The following is a 23,706-nucleotide window of genomic DNA, read 5'->3' on the forward strand; positions in this document are numbered from 1 at the left end:
CATGTAAAATAAGAGTGGTGGTGTTTGATGTAGAATGTGCTAAAATGGAGGTGTATCCTATAGTTTAGTAGGAAACCTAATGGGTTGAGTTACAGTATATGGCCTATATTACTGGAGAAGGGTTCTTTTTCTTCTTTTTATACTTTGATATGTATTTTCCACACACATTTTACTTACTAAACAATGTAGGACATGCCATTGTGTAATATCAGTGTGGAAGTAAAAGGGGAGACTTTAAATAGTAGAAATATCAAGAGAAAACAAAGGGTTTTATTGATCATTGTAGCATTTTGTTTGCAGCTTCTTTAGTTCTGTGTTTTTTTTTTATAGAAACGCATGAGGGGATTAAGACTTCAGATAGTTAACATGTCAGCTGAATACCAAAAAAGGTTTTAAATATTTAATTTACTCTACTATTTTGTGTAGCCTGTGTCTACATTGATTTTAGTTCTGTGTTTGCTGCATACAAACAGTGATATATTTCTCTTCACATTTCAGATTCTTTCATTATATCTAACATATATTTCTTTCTATAGTGTGGTCTCTAGGTAACCTGACTCCACCAGATAGGTTGATTCACATGATTCTCATTTTCTCAGCATATCCATCTGGGAACTCTTGTTTGGAGATCTTTTGGGAAGGGGTGAAACTACTCGTTGCTGATTGGATAAACCATCACCAACATGCGTGTCAAATCAACCAATCAGATTAACGAAGCGTATGACGTACTAACAGCGTCGAGGCAAAGCTTAGAAAGTAAAGAACATGGATTTTTGCTGTTTATGTAATGGGAATTTATGGATAAAAGGCACAATTTCAGGTGCCCGGTCCATATTCCAACAGAAGGATCCAATTATCCTTTCTAAGTGACTTTAAAGTGGCGTGGTTGTTGGTGTCAGACGGGCTGCTCTGAGTATTTCAGAAACTGCTGATCTACTGGGATTTTCACGCACAACCATCTCTAGGGTTTACAGATAATGGTCCAAAAAAGAGAAAATATCCAGTGAGCGGCAGTTCTGTGGGCGCAAAAGCCTTGTTGATGCCAGAAGTCAGAGGAGAATGGCCAGACTGGTTGGAGCTGATAGAAATGCAACAGTAACTCAAATATCCACTGGTTACAACAGAGGAATGCAGGAGAGCATCTGTAAACACAGCACGACCTACTTTGTAGCAGATAGGTAACAGCAGCAGAAGACCACACTGACACTTTATTAGGCATCAGGTATGCCTAACGAAGTGGCCGGTGAGTGTATATGACCCACAGAGTAATATTAATTATTATCTTGTGCTGTGCATGCAGACATAGATGCATTTATTTTGAGTTTTAGATTGATTGAGGCGTGGAAAAGTGTTTAATATACAGCCAACTGAAAAAAAAGACTTTCTTTTGTGTGTGTTTGGTGCTGTGGCAGTGTTCGGTGACCTGTGGCGAAGGGATTCAGCAAAGGCAGGTGGTTTGCAAGGCAAGTGACAACACCATCGGAGAATGTGAGGGCGAGAAGCCGGAAACAGTCATCATTTGCAAACTAAGTCCTTGTCCAGGTGAGATTCACATGTACGTGATAAGGGAACAATATTCACCAGTTTACAGGCCCCTTAAAACCAACGTCTGGACGCTGTGTACAAATGTAAATAGAAAGAGATTGTGATGATTTGAAATACACTGAAAAGACTGGAAAAGTTTTGCAATCATCTCACAATTAATTAGGTTAAGTGGCAACATGATTCATCCCCCTCTGTTTTCTTAAAGTAGAAAGAGGTTGTTTCTTTGGTGTTGTGGCTGCTGTTTAATGTCTTATTTAAGGATTTTTTTAAACTAATTTTGTAACCCACTCCAGGACAGCCAGTGTCTCCTCTAACTGTTGAAACAATGGAAAACTCCACAATAAAAGATGAAGCTGTACACCAAAGGGCTCCTGAGAACCCTGTCCACAAAATCTCTTCAAGTAAGTCAATATATAAGTTGTTTCAATAATCTAAATGAAAAAATCTACAGTAGAAATGTACTTAGTGTGGTCCTCTCCCCTGTTATCACTAGATGAGCCATGTCTGGGGGATAAATCGATTTTCTGTCAGATGGAGGTTCTTGCACGATATTGTTCCATCCCCGGATATAATAAACTTTGCTGTGAGTCTTGCAACAAGAAAGAAAACTTCGCCACACATACTCCTGACCTCCAAAACTCAGGTTCAACTGAGACCTCAGCTTCTTCACACCCTGCATCCCCCAAGGGTTCTCCACCTGTGACAACTCAGAGCCCGCCGCAAACCACTAAAGCCATCAGCAGATGGCTTCGGTCCACCACCCCGGTGCTAACCACCGCTGCTGAAGCCTTACCATCCACAGTTGCTGCTCTGCCCCAGGGCCCCACCAGCGACTCCTTACACTCAGCTGGGAAGGGAGACCCAGGGCCTCTTCTACCTCCAGGGCCTCCACGGCCCACAGCAGACTCCAGTGGAGGTGCCTCTAAAGAGCACAGTCCAAACAGCACTTTCGGCCCAGTCGCTGCAAGGTCAAGAAGGGACGATTTAGGATCCGAGAGGGACTCGAGTCACAGAACCCTGTCAGCTCAGAAGTGAAACGTGAGCGATGTTCTGAAACTGCTGCTCAGTGAGATGGCCTCATACAACTGCTCACTCACATTGCAGCATCTGATAGACTCGCTAGTCTTACTGCGGATATTTCTTTTTTTTTGTTACAGTTTTTTTTTTCCATGCCAGTGAACTTAGACCAGACCAGCGATGGTTACCTCATCAAAACTTCAGAGAGAACTGTGCTCAGCATCGCTCTGCCCTCTGTGCTTCAAATATGAAACAGAAAAAAAAAAAAGTTGTCAGGTGCTGTAAACTAAAACGACTACAAGACGTGTTCAAAATGTGATGACTGCATTGCTACATTCATGTTTTTATCTGTGTACAGTTGTGTAATCCTGTTTTTTCAAGTGCATTAGAACTACTATTGAACTTGTGAACATTTGAGGAGAGGTCAAAGGTCATTGTTTTGGAGATTCACATGTCAGCTATGGAGACTAGAGTGTGCCTCCAGAATAATCATAGACCCTGAAAGTGTTTAATTATAATCAATACTTATATCTAAGTTATTAACTGATTAAATAAACATTTTAATAGTGCATTGAATAAGTAAATTGTCAGATTAACATTTGAATTTCTTATTCTCTTTTAAGAATTTTAAAATAGAATTGCAAATATATATATATATATATTTTTAAATCTTTTCAATGATGAAATACACCAGCTGCTCTAACTACACTCACTCTCCCAGCTCCAAAGACAGCTCTGACATTTCAAGATGTGTAAATGTTGTGGCACTTACAGATAAACAGATAAACAACCAACACACAGAGCAAAAGCAGAAAATACTCAGCAGAGGGAGGCAGCACCATGGTGCAGCACACAATCCCTATAAAATCGCTTCTAAAGTATTAGTTAGACATTTGGGGGTAATTGGCTTATTCTCTAATTGCTGAGAGGAGGCTGTTAGCTCAAATTATATAATGTTTCATCTTGTTTGCTTAATCAGCATGCAAACAGAAATGTAAAACAACATTTTCTGGTTTGGACGTCATGTCACCATTAAGTTGCCAACCAAATTAACTAACAGGGAACCTGCTGATCAAGTTTTAGAGGTGTTGATGGATGTATTCCTTCACTTTGCACAGAGCCAGGCAGTGTTTTCCCCTGCATGCAGTCTTTATGTAAGGCATAATGACGAGCGAGCAGATTGTTATTCCCAGAGAAACCGTGACAGGATGCAGGACAGTCTTGAATCATCCTTAAGGGCTTTAAAATACACAAAACCCACTTGCTCCGCATTAAATTACACAGCTTTTCACTAAGGAAAAATCAATAGAGACAACTCATTGATTTAATAATTATTTTATTGATTTGAAAATGGTCCTCCAGAGTCTAGGATTAGAACTGCGTCCATAGCAACAGTCTGTTATTCACAGCAGCGGTCAATAAATAAGCTAAACTAAAGTAAGCAATTTTTTTAGTTCATAACTTAAATGCAAATGTAATTAAGTGCAATGAATTGATAATGGCTTTTAAAATGGATCTAGTCGTAAATCTATAATTATTCAAATGGCACACTCATGGCTTCTCTGTCCCCGGTGCTCTTTTTTTTCATGTTTGTTCCCAGATCCAACGTACTGGTGGTTCTCCTCACTAGTAAGAAATCATGACTGTCTGCAAGCCAACCCCTCTGTAGCATGCTCTCTGTGGAAGTCAGTCAGTTAATGCTTTCAAAACAAAAAAAGATTGAAGAAAAAAAAGTCATTGCTATCTTTTTGTAACTGATGTATTTTTCCGATAATAATGTACATAGTGTAAATTACAAGTTATGAAAAGAAATTAACAACCAGGAATTTCACAGAACGTGTGTTGCAATTGTAAAAAAAAAAAAAAAATACAGGCGTTGCTGTAAGTCTACAGACTGTGGTTGGTTCTTACTGTTACAACATTCCTGCATTGCAGTTCATAACATCATGTTTATTGTATAGTTCTTGTATATACGTACGTGAATGAAAGCTTTAAATGTTAATATTTATTGAATTTTTAAGTGGTATGGAGAACAAAGTAAAACACGTTTAAAAGAACTGAGATTGTTGTTATCTGACTTTCATCGATTTAGCTCCCATTTACGGTTCGTATATTTCACTTTTTTCATGCTTGGCTTCCATTTAGAAGATTTGTAGAAGCTATTTCGTATAATTGAGTGTCAAAACCCTCCATTCAGGGCAACATGGTGGTGTGGTGGTTAGCACTGTCGCCTCACAGCGAGAGGGTTCCTAGTTAGAATCCCGGCTGGGGCCCTTCTGTGTGGAGTTTGCATGTTCTCCCCGTGTCTGCGTGGGTTTTCTCCGGGTTCACCGGTTTCCTCCCACAGTCCAAAGACGTGCCCGTGTTAGGTTAATTGATGACTCTAAAATTGCCCGTAGGTGTGAATGGTTGTCTGTCTCTGTTTGTCTCTATGTGCCCTGCGATAGACTGGCGTCCTGTCCAGGGTGTACCCCGCCTTGTTCCCTTTGTCAGCTGGGATCAGCTCCAGCCCCCCGCGACCCCGACAGAGACAAGCGGTTGAAGATGAATGATGAATGAATGAATGAACCCTTCATTCATAGATTAATTCCACCTGAATTGGGTCATATACACAGACTGTATTTTAGCTGAGAGGAGGCACCAGTTTTGCAGTGTTGCTATCTGTGTTGTATTCAAATTAGTGTAATGGATGAAAACGAATTAGGCAAAAAAGGCACATTCAAGCACTTTATTCATTTTGTCCAGTCATATGCAGTTAGTCGTGTCAGGAGACAAGTGATGACTCCTAATTAGGAAATCTTGAGGTTTGAGTGGTACACTGTGCCACTTAATTCCTACATTAATTCCTATTATAAGCCACCTTTCCCCTGCCAGGCTGGCATTAGGCTGCTGACACAGGCGCTCTCTCTGGAGCCAAGTGTCTCCCTTAGGCAGCAGTGCTGCTCTCGCTGAAAGGCCAGCCTCTTGCTGAGCAGCCAGACTGTTCCTCCATCTCGCAGTCGTCCCGTGTGTGATGACAGGGTGCCACTCCAGGTGTCAAACAAACTCCATTAGCCCAGTGTAGCACTCGCTTGGAGCCGTCTGCGGAGGTGTCTGGTGAAATCCAGCTGTGCTCGGGGCAAAGCCTGATTGACAATGGACTTTGGCAGCCAGCCCTGAGAACAAAATCATCACTTTGTTAGACTGCTGATTTGTATTTTGGTGAGTGTCAGTCTTGGCATTAGTAGTACAGTATGCAGTATTTTTTTCATCAATATAATTTTTTTGAAAATAATAGTAACACAGTACTACGAACAAAACAAAACAAGAATGAAAACAAGCTCCACTTACTAACGTTTTCCCAAGCTTTCAAACAAGCTGCAGTTAACAGCGCCATTCAGAAGTGAAGAAGTTGACTTTGAGTTAAAGGGCTACTCTATTGATTCTGGTCAAAGTGGTCAAATCGAGGCAGCAGATGCAGAGATATCCTGAAGTTACAAAATGCTGCATCCAACATTTGCCATTATACAACTTAATAGTGTCTTCCATCAGAACCTCGCTGCCTAGAGCTGATTTCTTTTAAACGCCATCCCTCTAGTTCACAATGCAGGCTCTGCTGACGTCATCAGTGTTATTTTGTCAATCTACTATGTTGGAGGTCAAGAATGATTTACCCATTTACACATAAACTGCATTATTATTTGCAGTTTCCCGTCAAATAAGACTTTGAGTTACGTATTCCCTGTGCAGCCTGTTCTCATTCCCAGGGCATCTTCTATAGCTGTTTTGTCACGAACCTCAGCCTTTGGCACCGTTTATGTCCCACTGTAGTTATGTTACAAAAGCACTTATTATAAACCCATCCACAGACTTTTCCTAACCCTTACCAAGTGATTTGATTTTGTTGCCTAAACATAACCACATAGTTAACCACATGCTCCCTGTGCACCAGGGGCGGAAGTAATGAATTACATTTACTCTTGTTATTTTAACAAAGTAGCCTACTTTTTTTGTGTGCTCATAATTGTTTGAGGAATTTTTTAATTGGTATTTCCTATCTCTACTATTGTACTTCGCCACATTTCAAGTAGCATCCGTTACAGCAGTGGTCTCCAAACGTGCTCCTGAAGAGCTACTTCTGCTGCATGTTTTAGGTAGCTCCTTATTCTACCACACTTGACTCTAATGATCTGCACAGGCTTGATTATGAGCAGGTAATTACGTGCACAGGGGGGTTCTGTGATTACTTCTCAACAGTTTCATGTTGCTTCGTATAACCAGTCTGCTGTGTGCTATTGTGGCTTAACAGCATTGAACATCGCTTCAGACTGCAGCTTCCTGTTGCCTTCAGTGTCTGCACTCAACAAACTCATTCTGATGGACATAATTCTTCAGTGGAGAATGTCAACGTTGCTAAGCGACGTACAGCATGTGCACGCACCGTATCCTTTAATGTGTGTTTGTGGATGAAGCTGCTTTTTTATATTGTTAATACACCTCTGTTTTATTCTGCTGTTGATTTTATAAAAAAAATGTCGGGTTGGTAAATGTATGTGTCCTCATAATGCTTGTTGCACCTGCCGTGGTGCTCATATCCCTTTTTATTTATTTTTGGCCATTTATGATCAATTGTCAGGTTATTTTCTGGTTTATTCTAGCTTACAACGATGAAGGCAATTGTAGATTTTCCAGGTAAAACAGTCATGTCTAACTGAATCTAGATCATTATTAGATAATTGATCATCAGTTGCGCACAGGCTGAAAGTCACATTTATAGAGATTTAACACAGTTACTCAGTCGGCCTACTTTTATTTTTATCTATGAACATTATTACTCAAATACTTTTACTTGATTATATACTGTATATATATATATACTTATATATATATAGTGCTTTTCCTCCCCACCCTGCTACTTAATACATCTTCTCCACTACATTTTGAGAGAAGTATTGTAATTTCAAGTGCGTTTATATAACAGCTGGATCAGAAACTGTGATACACCTATAAATACATACATAAATACATTTTAACAGGGCTGTCGGTGACACAGTGGTTAGAGCAGTCGCCCCATGTAAAGAGGTTGAAGGTCCTGTGGCCCTTTGCTGCATGTCTACCCCTCTCTCTCTCACCCCATTTCATGTCTGTCTTATCTAATAAAAGGCTTGAAAACAGCAAAAAAAATCCAGCATCTGACCCCATAAAAAAAACTGTGAAGTTGGGACTATTTGACAACTTTCCTCTCAGATGATATCAACGTAAGTGTTTTCCCAATAAGGTGAAAATTGACTTCAACCTACTTTTACTTAAAAGAAAAGTAAACACTGCAACTCCAACCCAACTGATCCACTCAGCACCAGCTCCACAAACCCAGCAGTTTATCTACTGTAACCCATCAGCTCTTCATTCCTCACTTGCCATGTTGCTGCTGTTGATTAATTGTGCTGGTTTTGATTCCCTCCACCACTCCCAGCCTGCTCATGTTTGGTTCCTTATCTCAGTTTCCAGCATACTAGGTTGTAATTGCTACCCCGTATCTTAAAATTGTGTATCCTGTAACAGAGTGATTTGTGTCTGTTGGATTTTCTATTATTCCTGGGAGAATATGAACTACTACTTTAGTTTTTAAGTTGTTTTAACAATTGCATACAGCAGAAAAAGGCCAATTTAATAAGCTTACTACTTATCAGATAAAAGCCTGGTGCCCGAGCTTAGAAGCAATGTAATATGAAAAACACCTTCAGTATTGCACAGACGAACTCCCATCTGTGCAATATTGATTTATTACACAAACATATGCATTGCAGTCTACAAAAACGTATCCTATTATGAATTTCATATGAATTTACCTTGACATCCATATTAAGAAGCCATGTGAAGTGGCTTTTTCCTGTATCCTCGTCGTGAGCCTGAATGATGATGCAGGTTGGTCCATCCTCTGCTCTGTTAACATGCAGACAAAGTCAATCACTCAACCAGGGTTTGTTATGGATTATGTGTTAAAATGGCATTTTTCGGATGGACAAATCAGAAGAAAATGAAATTCTTTTGGGACGTGTTTCCATCTCGGCAACAAACTTTTGCAAGATCTCACAACACAGCTAAGCTAGCGTAAACCAAGGTTGGAAAACACCTCAGATAACACATTTTTGGCTGTGTAACCATCTAACTATAGCAAAAGTAAACATAAATACATTATGCAAGTATCATTTTTTTCATCCATCCACATGATGTTCACTACACTTCCCAACGAGACAGGGACCTCTTGGGAGACAGGAGGTGTACTGCCCACCATTTCATGCCAAATCTTTAGGTATTAAATCTTTAGATTCAAGAGGATTTAATTTAAGATGATTAATACCATAAGCATTATATTTGCTGCAATGATGACATTGTCATTGTGAGCTGGAGTTAGCATTTAGGTCAAAGTACATGCTGTTCTTCCTTAACTACTTACAGTCTCAGAGCTGCTAGCATGACTGTAGACTCTTGGTCTTTATTGGAAAAACTGCAACATTTCCTCAGCACAGCATCACTTTTAATGTATTGGCTGCAAACACATGTTTTTCACCCTCTGATCTATGCATCTGCCCTCACAAGTCACATTCATTTTTTTCTCATGCAGATAAGATATAGTGCTGAGGATGTTACCACAGACTGAGAAAATGAATACACCCCTCTGGATTTATTACTTTAGAGCTGGAGAGTTTCCGCTTTGTCCTGATAACTCGCTACCTGGCTGAGATTTTTCCACTCAGACACTATATATTATGAGAGGAAGTTGAAGCTGTTGAATATATTCTAACACACAATGATTATTGCCTTGTTGAAACAGAGTTATACCTGGTGTGCATACCCACTGATCCTACCTCACAAAGCCTGCCCGAGGTGGAAAGGATTCCAGCTGAATCGCTGCTCCTCCAAGATAAACGCAGGACTTTTGTTTGCAACTGTGTCTGACACTCAGGAAATCCCTTTGGCCAATCAGATTTCCCGTTGTCTCGGCTGAAATCTCGTGAGTGACAATTGTGTCGGGTCCAACATGCTTCAGAACCTGCAAGAGACAGAAATATCAAATTTAGAGCTTGGGCTGCAGGACTGGATAACAATGCAATTTTTTAATGAGAGGTTTAACAATTTAAGAATACATTTCATGCTGCAAACCATGACTTCAGGGAAATATGGCAGCAGTTCTTGCAGATAACTAAACCTTAACTGAATATACAGTCAGGAAAATCTTTCAAAATGATTTCCCTTCATGCTCATTTTTAGTTTCATACTTGTATTTTGGGTTTCTACTTACATATGTTTACATGCTTTATTGTTAACGTTAATAAAAAGCCCAGTCTGCTCTGATTGTTCAGTGTTTCATGGTCTTTTATGAAGCAACTAAACTTGCTTCATCATCCAAAAACATGTGGAAATCTCACTTTTTGCAATATGTTAGCTTGAAATAGTGTCTGTATCGTACTTGTACAGGTTGTAGTTTCACAGTTGATAAAATATCCAATTCTCAAAGGTTGACATCTCACTTTGATATGTTGTATGCTCGGGTTCCACTTGTGCATCTCCTCTACTTTGACAAACAGGAGGTTATAGAGTTCGTCCACACTGGCCTCCAGGACCGTTTCCAGTCGGAAGATTTTACGGGCCCCGGGCATCACTTTGCTGCAGATAACATCCCCCTCACTCTGAAAAGAAGCAACAAACAAGCAGACATATTTAATCATGGCATAATAGTTACTTAGGTTTCTGGAAATTGTAGACAAATTCACTTTGGAATAGATTAAAGCAAGCCAAGAGGGCACTTGAATCACAAAGTAATCAGTTGTTACCCCTGTGATCTCGACCTTCCATCCTTGTGTGTCTTCTAACATACAGAGAGCCTTCCTCATTGCTTCTTGGCCTTGTTGCACATAGAACAGCTGATCTTCTTTTGGAGTCACAGGCCTCACATCTTCAGATTTGTTATCTGAAAAATATTCTCCTTTGTAATCTTTCAATAAATACACTCTGAAAGCAGAACCAATCACAACAATTCTGTTTTTTCTTTTTTACCATTATACTTTAATCCTGCATGTGTTATGTGATGTTGGACCTGTCCCCATCTCCTCAGGTGTGTGAGCTCCTGGCCTATCACTGCCACGGCTGTGCGTTGAAGTCCTCCATGATTGAACAGACACAAAAGAGAAACAAAAGCTCAGCAGTCTTATCCAGATTTTTTTAAGGAAAGGAATAAAGAGAATGGTCACTCATCAGATAACTGTGAGCGTTTACCTGCCAGACTCCTCAGATGTGGGTAGGAGATTCCACAGCAGAGCTTCACAACAGCAGGCAGCATGTTGTCTTTGGCAGTGACAGCAAAGCAACGGAGCGCGTCTCCGGTCTTTATATGGCACGTGAAGGACGCTCCAAGGAGATAAGGGCCGGAGAAGAAGATAGGACTTTTTCTGAATTCTGTTCTGAAGGCCGCCACACACTTGACAGAATTAAACATTAGACAGAGAGGAAGAACTAACAGTAGAGCTGAGAAGTGCATTTGGTAAATTTTAACTCACAATTAAAAACCTTAACTATGTGGGAAAATTACATATAATGACAGAGATAGCATTGAATAGGAAGTGCAACCAACATGACTAAAACTTATAATAGGTACTTGAGATAGGACTTCCATATTTATTTACACCATATGCAATTATACATTCCTATTAATGTGAAAAGACTGCCTTTATTGGGCGGCAGTAGCTCAGTCCATTGGTGACTTGGCTGAGAACAGGAGGATTGACGGTTCGAGTCCCTGAGTGGACCATAAATGGAGCGTGGACTGGTGGCTGGAGAGGTGCCAGTTCATCTCCTGGGCACTGCAGAGGTGCTGTTGAGCAAGGCACCGAACCACCAGCTGCTCGGGGCGCTGGTCACTGGCACCCCCCTCACTCTATGTATGTATATGTATATAGGTCTTGTGTGTGTATTTCGGGCCTATGTGTGTAGTGAAAATTGAATTTCCCCGTTGCGGGACTAATAAAGGAATTCTTCTTATTGAGCACCTTTTTACCTGCCGAGCAATTGCTACATTTTGTCTCTCATTTTTACACAGTTAGTCACTGAGCTGCCATGCAAGGCTTTTGACTGCATATCAGGAGCAAACTGAGGTTCAGTGTGTTACTGTGACATGCATACACAAGTAGCTGGGGATCAAACCACCAACCTTGATTCACTCACCTGATTAATGGGTGAGCCCCTCTACTTCCTGAGCTATGCAATTTAAGACGAACATCTACAGAATCATCAAAGTTCTTATGGTGAAAAAGTCCATCATTGTTGTCTCAAACATGCCGCAGTGTTGCCAAAGCCAAAACATTTTATCTTACTACTACGAGGAGTCCTAAATATCACTAAAAGTTCCTAGCTAAGAGTGTCCTCTTAAAACGTATTTACAAAGCTGCTGAGATGAACTTTTAATAAGGAACTGGGAGAAGTCTTAAGCTAAGCGAAAGGGCTGCGTTGATCCCGTTGCTATGGATGATGTCATGTTTCATGAAACTGTAATTGGCTGTTTTTGGCTCTTTCAGTAAATTCTTGATAGAGATATTGTAGGAAGTATGATATGCCTTGATATTGTCAGACTACAATAACCATGGCTGATAGTGATAGGTCCAAACTGGAAGCAAAAGCAATTCTTGGCCAACTTTAGCATGAAAGGAAGGACATTACTATAGGAAAATTCAGAGGGATAACTGCAAAATTCAATCAAGAAGTGTGGGAAGATATATGCCTGGAAATAAATGTGTCTTTTCCACTATCACTAAAGTCTAAAACGTTGATTATGAGGTAGATTGCCGTCAGCAGCCATTCCAGAATGTTTTTAATTTGCTCCTAGTACCTTAGGAGTCCTCTTCACTACTTCTAATGTTTTACAGATTTAGGAGCTGATTTTAGTGCTAAAATGCTTTATAAAATACTCTCAGGGCAAACATAGTTCTAAAATTAGGACTGACGCTGATACTTAATACGGGCCCTGAAATATATCCATATAGCTCAAGATGAAAAGAGAAATCTATGTAATCCAAGTGACCCATGAAAGTATGAATGATACACCCAAGATATAGCTCATGGCATGAAGGCGATAATTCTGCCAAATTGAAAGCACAAAGTATTCATTTCAGAGCATCATATCTCAAACTAAACTCCCTAGTAGAGGAAATAACAATGATCAGACATACTAAAATATTCATGCTATATTTAGGGTCAGGGTGCTGATTGGTAATTGATGCGAAAGTTTTTACTGTGACCCCATTGCACTGATTGACTGAATCTGGCACATAATGCTTGAGAGTTTGTGGTGCTAAATAATAATAAATTCATTTTAGTGCCCTTAAATTACCCTGAAAAAAATAGTGCCCCCTTTTAAGAATGACTGTCACTCTGATAAAACAGCAGTGAATATTGTGCAATTATGCAAAATTACTTAAATTTGCACCGCTGGAATCAAAGGTTGAGGAGTAGAAATTAATAGATTGAATAATGATGCGTCATTCTATTTTTCTTTTTAAAAAAAAGAACAATTTGAATTCATGTGGTTTTCTTATTGATAATAATCATCCTTGTATGAAGTCTTACAGTCTTACAAATGATAATTCTGGGTTTTAAATGAACACCAGCTGTAGCTGTTGAGCAAAATAAATCTCTGCAATTAGGAGAAATGGTAATCAGATGTCAGAGAGGTTGCAGAGATGAGACAATAAATGGCTGTCTGTGTGAATCTCAAAATACAATACAGGCTTATTATTGACATTAATGTATCCATTAGAATGGCTTATACCCTATATTTAGTGTTCTCTCACGATGCATTCTCCTCCCCTATCACAGCTATGTATTTTGCAAGGGTGGTTGCATCCAAGGCTTAGCGCCACCTCAGACGATTGTGATTGGTTTAAAGGTCCCATATTGTAAAAAGTGGGATTGCCATTTTTTTTAAAAATGTAAAGCAGGACAAGGTGCTAAACCCCAATGAGCAGGCAGGACTTCTGTACAGTTGTGATGTCACAAATAAAGCTATAGCATAAGTTTAGTGAAGAAGATTACATGTTGCATGCTTAGGTGCAAGTGTTTCCCCCCTCTCGCAGACCATAACTGGTGATGATGATCTGGCAACGTGAGACTATTCATTCATTCATTCCTTTGTCTGTACATGGTAGTGGCCTAGACAAAATATAGGTCTTTAATTGTAATTCAGTACATTTCTGCCTTAAGCCATTAATCACTTCATTGATTTGTTCTCTTATCTGTCTCTGAACTAACTGGCCTGTAATGATGTCTATGTGAATTTCTTTTCATTTCTAGACACAATAATGGTCCACGTGTTGGAAGATTATGGATTATGTTTTCATTAAATTTTAATAAATCAGGGTAAACTGTGTGTGTTTGTGAAGAGTTGTGAGTTGTCATATCTGTAAAATATTTGTAGAGGGCCCAGCACCACCCTCTCTTTTCAATGGCTTAATCAGAGGCGTTTCTGAAACAGCTGCCTCTTATCGTCCAGAGCCAACAGGTGTCCTTGTGAGAAGGATGCATGACGTCAATGCTGAACTTCACCTGCTGACCAGGCCAGCTAACCTTAAACTGCAGGGCGCCTTCGGTGATGCTCAGCATGAACATACTAACCATTGTCCATCATAGACCTTCATTATAATTTGTGTTTTTTTGAGCATTTTGAGCACAATAAAAAGGCTCTGTGTCAGAGCCGCTCTAAAAAACCATCATATAACACAAAAACCCAAAAGGCATTTGGTGGCATGAAGGATAACACGAAGAAAATAATGAAATAAGACATAGTAAAGTATGTCATCCAAAATATCATTAACAAATTGTATATTTAAAAAAAAGTATGTAGTATGTCGAAAAATATAAATAAAAAAGCCATAGTATTGTATGTCGACAAAAAATAATTAAAAAAAAAAACGTATTACCACTTTAATAGAATGGAAATAACAAAAACAATTAAACATTGCAACAGCATTTTTTCCAAATACTTTTATTTCATCTTTTAATTATGCTTATTTTAGTAGAAAGTGCAATGCCTTGCCGCCTGCAGCACCGTCCTTGGGGGCACATAGGTGTTGGCCACCTCGCCTGTAATTCAATTTGCAGGAAAGGAGAGATCAAAGGGTGTTTTCTAACCTCATTCTATTCTCAGTCATTGTCTTTCTGACCATTCTGAACACCCTCTATGAAGATGCATTGCTATGCGGAATGTACAAAAGTGCCTTCATCAGTTTAGTCAGTCCCATCTTTTGCCTTGTTAGCCCAAAAAATCACAAGAAAAGAGAGAATTTTGACCGAAAACAGGAGAGGGTAGTGAAAATCTGGAGTCTCCCAGGACAATCGGAAGGATCGTGTTACAGATAGATCTCAGCTCTGCTATTTATCTCATGTTGACTTTTTGTCATCTGACATCTGTCTGATTGTTTGACAGACATAACCACAACAATGCACGTAACAGTTTTTTAAATGACTTCATTGTATTGTGACATTTAATTCTGTCAGCAGCACAATACTGCATAATTAGATCAGCCTGATCTTCATAGTATTTTGTCAAATCCAAGCTAATTTGTTGTGTGTCACACATTTTATCAAAGGGACAGAGAGAGAAGAAAAAATAGCTCTTTCATCTTACATAATGATACTAATATGGCGCATGCATTATTTTACTATACATTTCTCAGGCAATCACTTAAAATGGCACCACCAGTGTCATTTTCAAGGGAATGGAGGCTAATCTGGACTGGTGATTTATATGCAGGTTTTGTTGCTAGATATATACTATATAACTGTGAAGTGTAGGTGACTTTCTGTGTATGTGTTGTTATTCATCTTATTTGAGAAAGAAATACCTCTAGATATCTAATATATCACCATGCTTTGTGTCAAAACGATCGATCACAGGGGGTCATCCTGTGTTCTTGTAATACACTAACATTGTAAGTGATTGGTAAAAATGCAACAGAGGGGGATAGATCTGTTTAGCCAGTATGGAGATATCAATGTCAAAAATCAAGAAAAAACGATCATGCCTGCAATCTAAAGATGTTGCTAGTATAACATCAGTAGGCTATGATTGATATGTGATGATAGGCTATTGACCCAGGGAAACAATTAACACTTTGACTGAGGGGAAAACATCGCTGAGAACATGAAACCTTTTGAAATGTCCCATCAATGTGTCATAATAAAAGGGTATTGAGCTGAAAAACACAGGACCCTGAAAGATACCAGGGAGATGTCTGTGATAATAATTCAATCTGGACCAAAGTGATGCGACAGACTTTTTGGCATCCCTAAAGCTACTCTGTGAGTGATGCATATTGCACGGTGGGGGGGGGGACTTTTTTTGCACACATAAAGCCAAATTAACCTATCTACCAATGTTGTTTGCAGCTTTTATTTGAAAACAATAGGTTACACTTGGATTTAAGCTTTTCTCACTTTCAAAATATGATCCTCCAGACAAGTGGAACACAATTACGTAACATCATCCATATCATCATGTAGTGTAGTGTATGCGTTAAAGGAAATCTGGAGAACTCCTGTTGTTAAATTGTCTTGTGTTTTTAAGAAACATAGAAAAAAAAAAACATCCTAAAGAAAACGTGTCATTCATAAAGGGACCAGTAAACAAGTGGATCGATCCATTCTCCTAATAATGAAACCATAATACACCCACAGTATCACTAAGATGAAAACCACTTCATGCATTTTTGGTGTGCTGAAGTGAATGTTCTTGAAGATTATCCTGAGCTCCTGTGTGGACTTCAAGGACCTCTGCATCTCCAATCATCTCTGCAAAAGAGTACTCAAGTAGAATCACACAAGACCAGTGATTTTATATTTGCCATCTGTTCTATTTAAAAAAAAAAGAATAAATGAATGGAACACATAACAATATAACACAAATCTAATTAGACTGGTTTCTGCTTGTACTAGAAATACACAAAAATAATCAACTCCCTGTATTTTCCACATTTCTACTTTGTGAAAAAGGAACAATTGAAACCCATCTGATCACGAAGGACACATCAAAGCCAGTTCTTCATGCATGTCAAGGCTGAGAACTGTAATTACTTCCAGAACCTCCTATTTTGCCATCAAAAAGACTGCTGCCGATTGAGAAGAGTCTTGGTGCATATATACCGCATCAAAGTATGGAAAAAGCTGTCATTTAATCCAAAGGCATGCTTTAATTCTAGCACAGTAATAAACAATATGCTTAAATGCATTTGGAACGAGGAAAGTAGTGCACTTTTTGGTTACCTGGTTTGTCCATTCCAAAAGCTCGATTCCCTCTGTATGAGCTGTGAAAGTAAAAAAAAAAAAGGTAAACAAGCTTACATTTTTAAACTCAAGAACCAGATGAAAATTTGAAAGCTCATCCTGACCTTATTCTCTGTGGGTTTCTCCATGACTGGTCGAACGATTGACCATACATCGATGGAGAGACACCTGAAGGAAGAGCGTGGAGCTGCTGGTAGTTGGGTTGCTGGTGGCTTGACGAGAGGTCGGCACCATCCAGAGCTTGCTTGATCATCCCCATCACCAGGTCTTTCTCTGAGGGTACATCATATAATACCAGTAAAAATGTAATAGAATTAATTAATTGACAAAGAAGATTTTAAAAAATGTATTTTCCAAACAGAGTTTAGGGGCTGGGTCTAAAGTTTTTTAATTTTATTGTGGAAAATGTTGTATCCACTGTTTTTGGAGCTTGACCGTTTTGGAGCTAGAAGTCAGGATAGTTCGGCCATCTGATCCTTTAATGTAGCCTTGTGAGACAATCCTGATCTTGTGAGCTCCATTGTATTTTACTCACAGATCAATCTGGGAACCTGGGACAGAGAAAATCTGGAGCCGTTTGCCAAGTGAACGGACAATCACCGTTGGTTTTGAGTGTGACGAAACAGGAAGCGACTGTTCAGTGTAAACAACATGGCGGCTTCCATGGATGAATGAGCGCAGCTATCGAGCAAGCCGCTGGCTAATGCTTTTTTCACTTGGATCCTTCTGTTGGAATATGGACCGGGCACCTGAAATTGTGCCTTTTATCTGTAAATTCCCATTAAACAAACAGCAAATATCCTTTACCGACATGTTTACTTTCTGAGCTTTTCCTCAATGCTGTTAGTACGCCATATGCTTTGTTGATCTGATTGGTTGATTTGGCACGAATGTTGGTGATATACCGATGGTTTATCCAATTAGCAATCAGTATTTTCGCCCCTTCCCAAAAAATCTCCAAACAAGAGTTCACAGATGGATATGCTGAGCAAATGAGAATCATGCGAATCAATCCATCTGGTGGAGTCAGGTTACCTTTAATATTAACCATTTAAAACCAATGTGTCTCTTATGACTCTCCTTACTTTGATTTAATAAATGCAACACATTTCTGAAAAAAATGTAAAATTGATTAAGATGGTTGAAGTGACTCTAATTATAATAGCGTGCACTGATGTCCCGAAATTGTTGATGCTAAAGAATAAACATAGTGCCTAATATGTTTTCTTAATATAAAGTAGTATACACAATTCATATAGAAAACTCAATATCTATGTTGAATTAAGAATCATTTTTTACCTCTTTGGCCTGCAAGCAGAAGCCACTGTTGGACTGTGGACAGGGAATCTGTCTGCAGGATCTGGCAAAGAAGCTCAAAAACCTGACAAGAGAGCAGTAGAACTATCACATTAGCTTGCAACATCCAACACCAAAAGCTATTTCTCAAGACACCTTGTGAAAGACCTGTGCTGGGAGCTATTTTCCAACAAATAAAAGTTGAAGTCTGAAGAATTATATATGATGTTGAAAATCTCCTTTCGATCTGCCCAATAGTACAATATTACATGGCTGCGCAGCCTGTCATTACCAAGTGGCCAACACCTCGTCATAACTAAATGACGATTAGGTCAATAGCCAATGACTCCCGAACAACACATATGACCGTTCTATTTAACGTTGTCTGCAGGATCTGACAAAGAAGCTCAAAAACCTGACAAGAGAGCAGTAGAACTACCACATTAGCTTGCAACATCAAACATCAAAAGCTATTTCTCAAGACACCTTGTGAAAGACCTGTGCTGGGAGCTATTTTCCAACAAATAAAAGTTAAAGTCTGAAGAATTATCTATGATGTTGAAAATCTCCTTTCGATCTGCCCAATAGTACAATATTACATGGCTGCGCAGCCTGTCATTACCAAGTGGCCAACACCTCGTAATAACTAAATGACAGACTAGGTCAATAGCCAATAACTCCCTAACAACACATATGACCGTTCTATTTAACGTTGTGAAATGGAACTACTCAGGTTCAGACATTAAAAATACTTGGGTGAGGTTAAGAAAAGATCATGGGTTGGCTTAAAATGAGTCACGGACATAACTACGTCCCAAACATAACAATGTTATGTTAACTGAGATGATTAGGATTGGAAAAGTCATTGTTGATGGCTGTATTCGAAACTGCCCACCATACTAGCAGTACTACTGATTTTGCCCAAATGTAGCATGTAGCAAAAGCTGCAGTATGCCAAAAATACCCAGATGTGGTACTGACACAACAGGAAACAACTCTGGCTAAAAGCGGGAGGTTTTTTAACACATTTTGTATGCTATTTCATCACGAAATTCACCTTTGATAACTTTTAATGCTGAAATCTGATTTCCATTTATATGAAGATTGAATTCGAATGAATAATGTGCCCCAATGTTCTCCAATAGCGATGACACACAAAAAGCTTAAAATGCATTGAAATAACTTAATGTCCTTAAAAATGGTGTGTTAAATGCCTTCCCATGAGATCCCGAATCGCTGTATCCTGTTTCAATTCCAAACTATCCTAACTGAAAGAGGTTAACTAGAGTGGCGAGTATTTCACCATGAGTTCTTGATCATGGAAGGGCTGAGGATACATCAGGCGCTGTGAATGGGATCTGCGTTGGTATGCGTAAGTGGATGGAGGGACAATTCTCCCCGTTTCGGCTGAATATCGAGTCTTGCGTCGGACACATTCTTCCTCAGGTTGGTCCTGGAATACAATGACAAAATCATGCTCTTCAGTACAGAAACTTCAATTGAAAATATGTCCCACTATCACCTTTTAGTTAGTTAGTAAGTAAGGAACGTATGAACCAGAAACATTAATCAACAAGACACAAAAAAACCTACAACATTGGCTGACCTTGTTGTGGGACCTGAAAAGAAGTCCTCGCCTGAGACTCAATATGTGGCAAAAAAAACCCAAAACAAACAAAAACAAAAACCTCAGGTAAATTATTTGCCTGTTTATTGTTAATTTGACCAAGTTGTGAAATTTTAATGAAAAAAACGCTTGCTAAGGGGGAAGTGTACAGTGCCATTAAGTAACCCTGGACTAAGTTCAGCTTACAGCAATAACAGCAATGCACTCACCTCTCTTTTGTCCTTTTGTCCTTGAGAAGACAAATTGACTTTTGCAGCAAGGTCTTTAAGTTCATCCCTCCAGGCTTCTGAAAACTGTGCTGTGAAATAATGAGGAAAAATAAATGAATGAATAATAATAAAGCAGATTCAGCTAAGCTTTTAAAATATAATGAGAAATTGTAGGAATGACCTTTGACTGTAAACATACCAGATTTGTTTTTGTTGCCGCTGACTCCACTAAGATTCTGAGCGAGTGGAACAGCCAAAGATGGATCTGTTACTTTCCTGTGGACGTGGCTCTTGAGAAGTGGGTGAGGAAATAATGACGAGGTGACAAACCAATCATCCCTCACCATGCAAACAGGCCTACCATTGAGTCCTGTGAGAAGGGAAAAGGCACAATATTCATAGTTGACACACACACACACACACACACACACACACACACACACACACACACACACACACACACACACACACACATACACACACACACACACACACACCCACCAATATAAAAGCACATACCGAGTGTTAACAGTTAAACACAGCTCTAATAAAATGTCTTGCATCCATCCATTCAATTTTGAGAACCGAGCTTGGAACAGACTGATCTTGAGACTTTATTTCTTCAGGGTATTCCTTATTTAACGGAGCCAAATCATAAATGAAGTTCCAATGCACCCAATGACATCTGTATTGCATCGATGAAAGAGAAAATACATGAATTTACTGTAAAGTAGGCAGGCGTATGCCAATACATGATTCAACTTTCAAATGTAATGGTGTAAAGTGCTGTTGCATGCTCACCTTGAATATGTTTCACCCTGTGCGGATGAGGATTGTGTCGGGAGAAAAACGAGTGATGACTCAAGGCACCAAAGCGCGGACTGCTTTTCGTCAGCATCTTGGTGAATTCTGGGGTGAATGGCACCTGAGTAGTTTGACTCTGGCTCCTCTCTCCTGTCGTCCCACAGGACTCTGCCATTGACATCTTGGGACGACAGTTTGTTTAAATCTCAAGGAGTGAATTATTTCTTTAATGCCATATAAATATCAACAGGCTCTCCTGGTCACAAACAAGGAGTGAGACAGAGAACACTAACTTTTGACTTACTCTAAAGTTAACCTTGCATTTTAAATTTGACCAAGAATGATATGTTTTGTGTTTCTTCTACCAAGAAAAAATATATCTTAGAAGAAAATAAGTTAGAAGAACTTCTTTACCATCTGAAATCCACCAGCACAAATCCGTTGTGACTTTGTGTGCTGTGTTGCCCTTGTTGCTAAGAAACCTCCATGAAACAGAAAACAATGGCATCTGTGCACAATGAGACACTGGCATTCCATTTCATTTGGACAACATTTTCATATGCAAAGCAACTATAATTTCGCTTTTTTTTTTTTAAAAAGGCCATAGTAAAGTGAAGCCTATAGTCTGATTGTTGAAAAGTTCAAAACGAAGTTGGTGGAAGTCGATAAGAACATTTGTCAGAGACTTTGGATACACTGGTGCCAAATAGTGTGGCATATGAATACTAATGTAAATGTTTTGAATTTGATGGTTTAACTACTACGGATCCTGTGGCCTCTGGCTTGTATCGTTTGTAGTTTTAACTCAGTACTAGTACGTTTAGATGGATATATTATATATTATATATTTTGAGGGTGAAGATGGTGAATATGTACACAGCACAGAATATCTAATCATTTATTTACAGACACAGATTAACACTGCAAAATAAAGCAAAGAAATTGATATCATGTTGAGTCATAAGGCTTTTTTGGACCCCTGGGGGAAATTCACAATCTAAACCAACAGTTACATATAACATTATTAAAGTGATGAACACATTAATGCATCAATGATTATAATCGAATAATATAATATTATTCTGAAATGGGCCATTCTGCGCGATAAGTACTTTTAGTTTAAATATATTTTATTTAATACATCTGTTGTTTTACCAACATTTTCAATGCAGGACTTTTACTTGCAACAAAGTATTTCTACCGCGCGGTATGACTACTTTTACTTAAGTAAACGATCTGACGGCTTCTTTCACATTACATTATATTACAGTATACTGTATAGAATTGGGATAAACTTGAGTTATTGTGGTGGTTAAAACATGTAAACTTTTGCATATACACTTAACTTTCTGATAGATATTCTATTTGTGTCTTCACTACAAAGTGCACTATGTTTTAATGTATTTGACTGATGTTCAAGTCTGCACATTTTCGACAAGCAGCCTCTGAACTTGAATAACAAGCTGCTGATGAGAGCAGATGTGTCTCAGGATGTTTCCTTAATATCACTTCAAATGTCACCCCTGTGGTTATACATGCCGACACTGTAATCGGGAGTTTTGTCTTGATGACTTGCCTGGTTAAATAAAGATTAAATTAAATGAAAATTTAAAATAGGAAAACGACCAGACTGCTGGTGACCCCTAATTAATTTGATGAAAGAATCAGAATCAGCAGCTAATTGGCAAGGCAGTTAACAAAAGTTATATCAGGTTTTATCCTGTTTTTTAATCCATGCACAAACAGGAATGTAAAAACAGCCGGGAGCAGTGACACCATGGAGTCTTGTTTTTACAGCGAGGTTGCCAGGAAACCAGTGGGGCATAGTTATAAATTTGGCTCATCATGCGCTTACAAAAAACAAGACTTTAAAAACTTCTGACTTACATTTAGGCTTTGTATCTCTATGGTCGTGTGCTGTTTCTATGAGAACTGTATGGGTCTCAGCCTTACCTGATGAATAAAGTCTGAGAGGATCTGAGTGCGAGCTGTTTCTCCCTGCTTCCAGTCTTGTATTAAACTCATACATTGTATAACATATGGATTTAGTCCCACTGTTTAAGTGTTTCTATTGGGTTTTTTAAAATTGTTTTTTAGTGTTTTCATTGATTTGTTTTATGTTTATGATTATTGATGTACATCACTTTGTTGCAGCCCTGGTTGTTTTTAAAGTGCTCTAGAAATAAAGTTGAGTTGAGTGACGTCAATTGTAGTTTTCTGAAAAGCCAAAGTGAAGCTTAAAGTGTCGTGATTAGTCGTTGCCATCTTGGTTCACATCGATTCCAAAAAATTGGCAAAGAGGTGGAGTGTGGATGGATCTGAGGTGGGCCAAATGAAGCCTATGGTCTTCTGTGAGGGCACCCACATGTCTTTGAAAGCGGCGCGCCCTCAATTTTGCATACCTTTAAACTTTAATACAATTTAAACAGGTGAGTTATATAAAAAGCTGCCATGAACAGCGAGTTTAACTACAGACCAAAAACACATTTTGTACCAGGCTGTAAACATGTTTATTTCTGCCTTTTTTTTGCGTTGACTTCATTTTTTTTGCACTGGAGGTTGCCGCTTGTTTCAGCTAAGCTAATCTCCTCCTAACACGCTACATGTCTAACTGATCAATACTTGAACTTACTATTATGGTGTATATTTTTTTAACCTTTCATTCTAGACTATTCTACCTCTAGATTCCATAGCTAAGAGAACAGACAATCACAGGCATTAAGACATGACATAGGTGAAAAAGCATGTATTGAAGAGTGTGTCCATTGACAGTAATGGACTTGACCTTTTGCCAAAAACACAAGACAGCTGAATGGACTCATCACCGTTCACGTTATTACAGTGAGGGAACAGCTCTGATACAGTTACCGTTACAGTATGTACAGTTCTGGCTGGTCA

General features: G+C 39.0%; 3 protein-coding genes across 4 annotated transcripts in view; 1 reads left to right on the forward strand and 2 right to left on the reverse strand.

Annotated features, from left to right (window-relative positions):
* The window catches only part of adamts14 (ADAM metallopeptidase with thrombospondin type 1 motif, 14), a 45,236-nt gene extending 40,742 nt beyond the window's left edge, over window positions 1–4,494 (forward strand). The window contains exons 20-22 of one of the 2 annotated variants that reach the window (XR_014593611.1): window positions 1,413–1,555; window positions 1,839–1,946; window positions 2,039–2,175. Coding sequence is in view for 1 of the 2 variants with exons in the window: in XM_083932629.1 (XP_083788755.1) it covers window positions 1,413–1,542; window positions 1,839–1,946; window positions 2,039–2,580 (780 nt within the window). In the remaining variant the exon portion in view is untranslated. Of the gene's footprint in view, window positions 1–1,412; window positions 1,556–1,838; window positions 1,947–2,038 lie in introns of both variants that reach the window. The other variant, XM_083932629.1, reaches the window with a different exon arrangement.
* A 1,118-nt stretch (window positions 4,495–5,612) lies between these two features.
* Window positions 5,613–10,882, reverse strand: star2 (steroidogenic acute regulatory protein 2; the record flags this gene model as incomplete). Its single annotated transcript, XM_083932204.1, has 7 exons — window positions 5,613–5,717; window positions 8,391–8,484; window positions 9,411–9,595; window positions 10,074–10,232; window positions 10,377–10,513; window positions 10,600–10,704; window positions 10,819–10,882. 7 exons carry the CDS (start codon window positions 10,880–10,882, stop codon window positions 5,613–5,615), a joined length of 849 nt encoding a protein of 282 aa, XP_083788330.1.
* A 5,406-nt stretch (window positions 10,883–16,288) lies between these two features.
* tbata (thymus, brain and testes associated) lies at window positions 16,289–20,989 on the reverse strand (the record flags this gene model as incomplete). The annotated part of the gene is made up of 8 exons (XM_083932205.1): window positions 16,289–16,380; window positions 16,852–16,892; window positions 16,977–17,145; window positions 18,172–18,253; window positions 19,472–19,621; window positions 20,005–20,093; window positions 20,204–20,374; window positions 20,806–20,989. The coding sequence occupies 8 exons, from the start codon at window positions 20,987–20,989 to the stop codon at window positions 16,289–16,291; spliced, it is 978 nt and encodes a 325-aa protein (XP_083788331.1).
* Between the last annotated feature and the right edge of the window lie 2,717 nt (window positions 20,990–23,706).

Source organism: Echiichthys vipera (genome assembly GCF_963691815.1).
Source record: "Echiichthys vipera genome assembly, chromosome: 18".
Classification (NCBI taxonomy): domain Eukaryota; kingdom Metazoa; phylum Chordata; class Actinopteri; order Perciformes; family Trachinidae; genus Echiichthys; species Echiichthys vipera.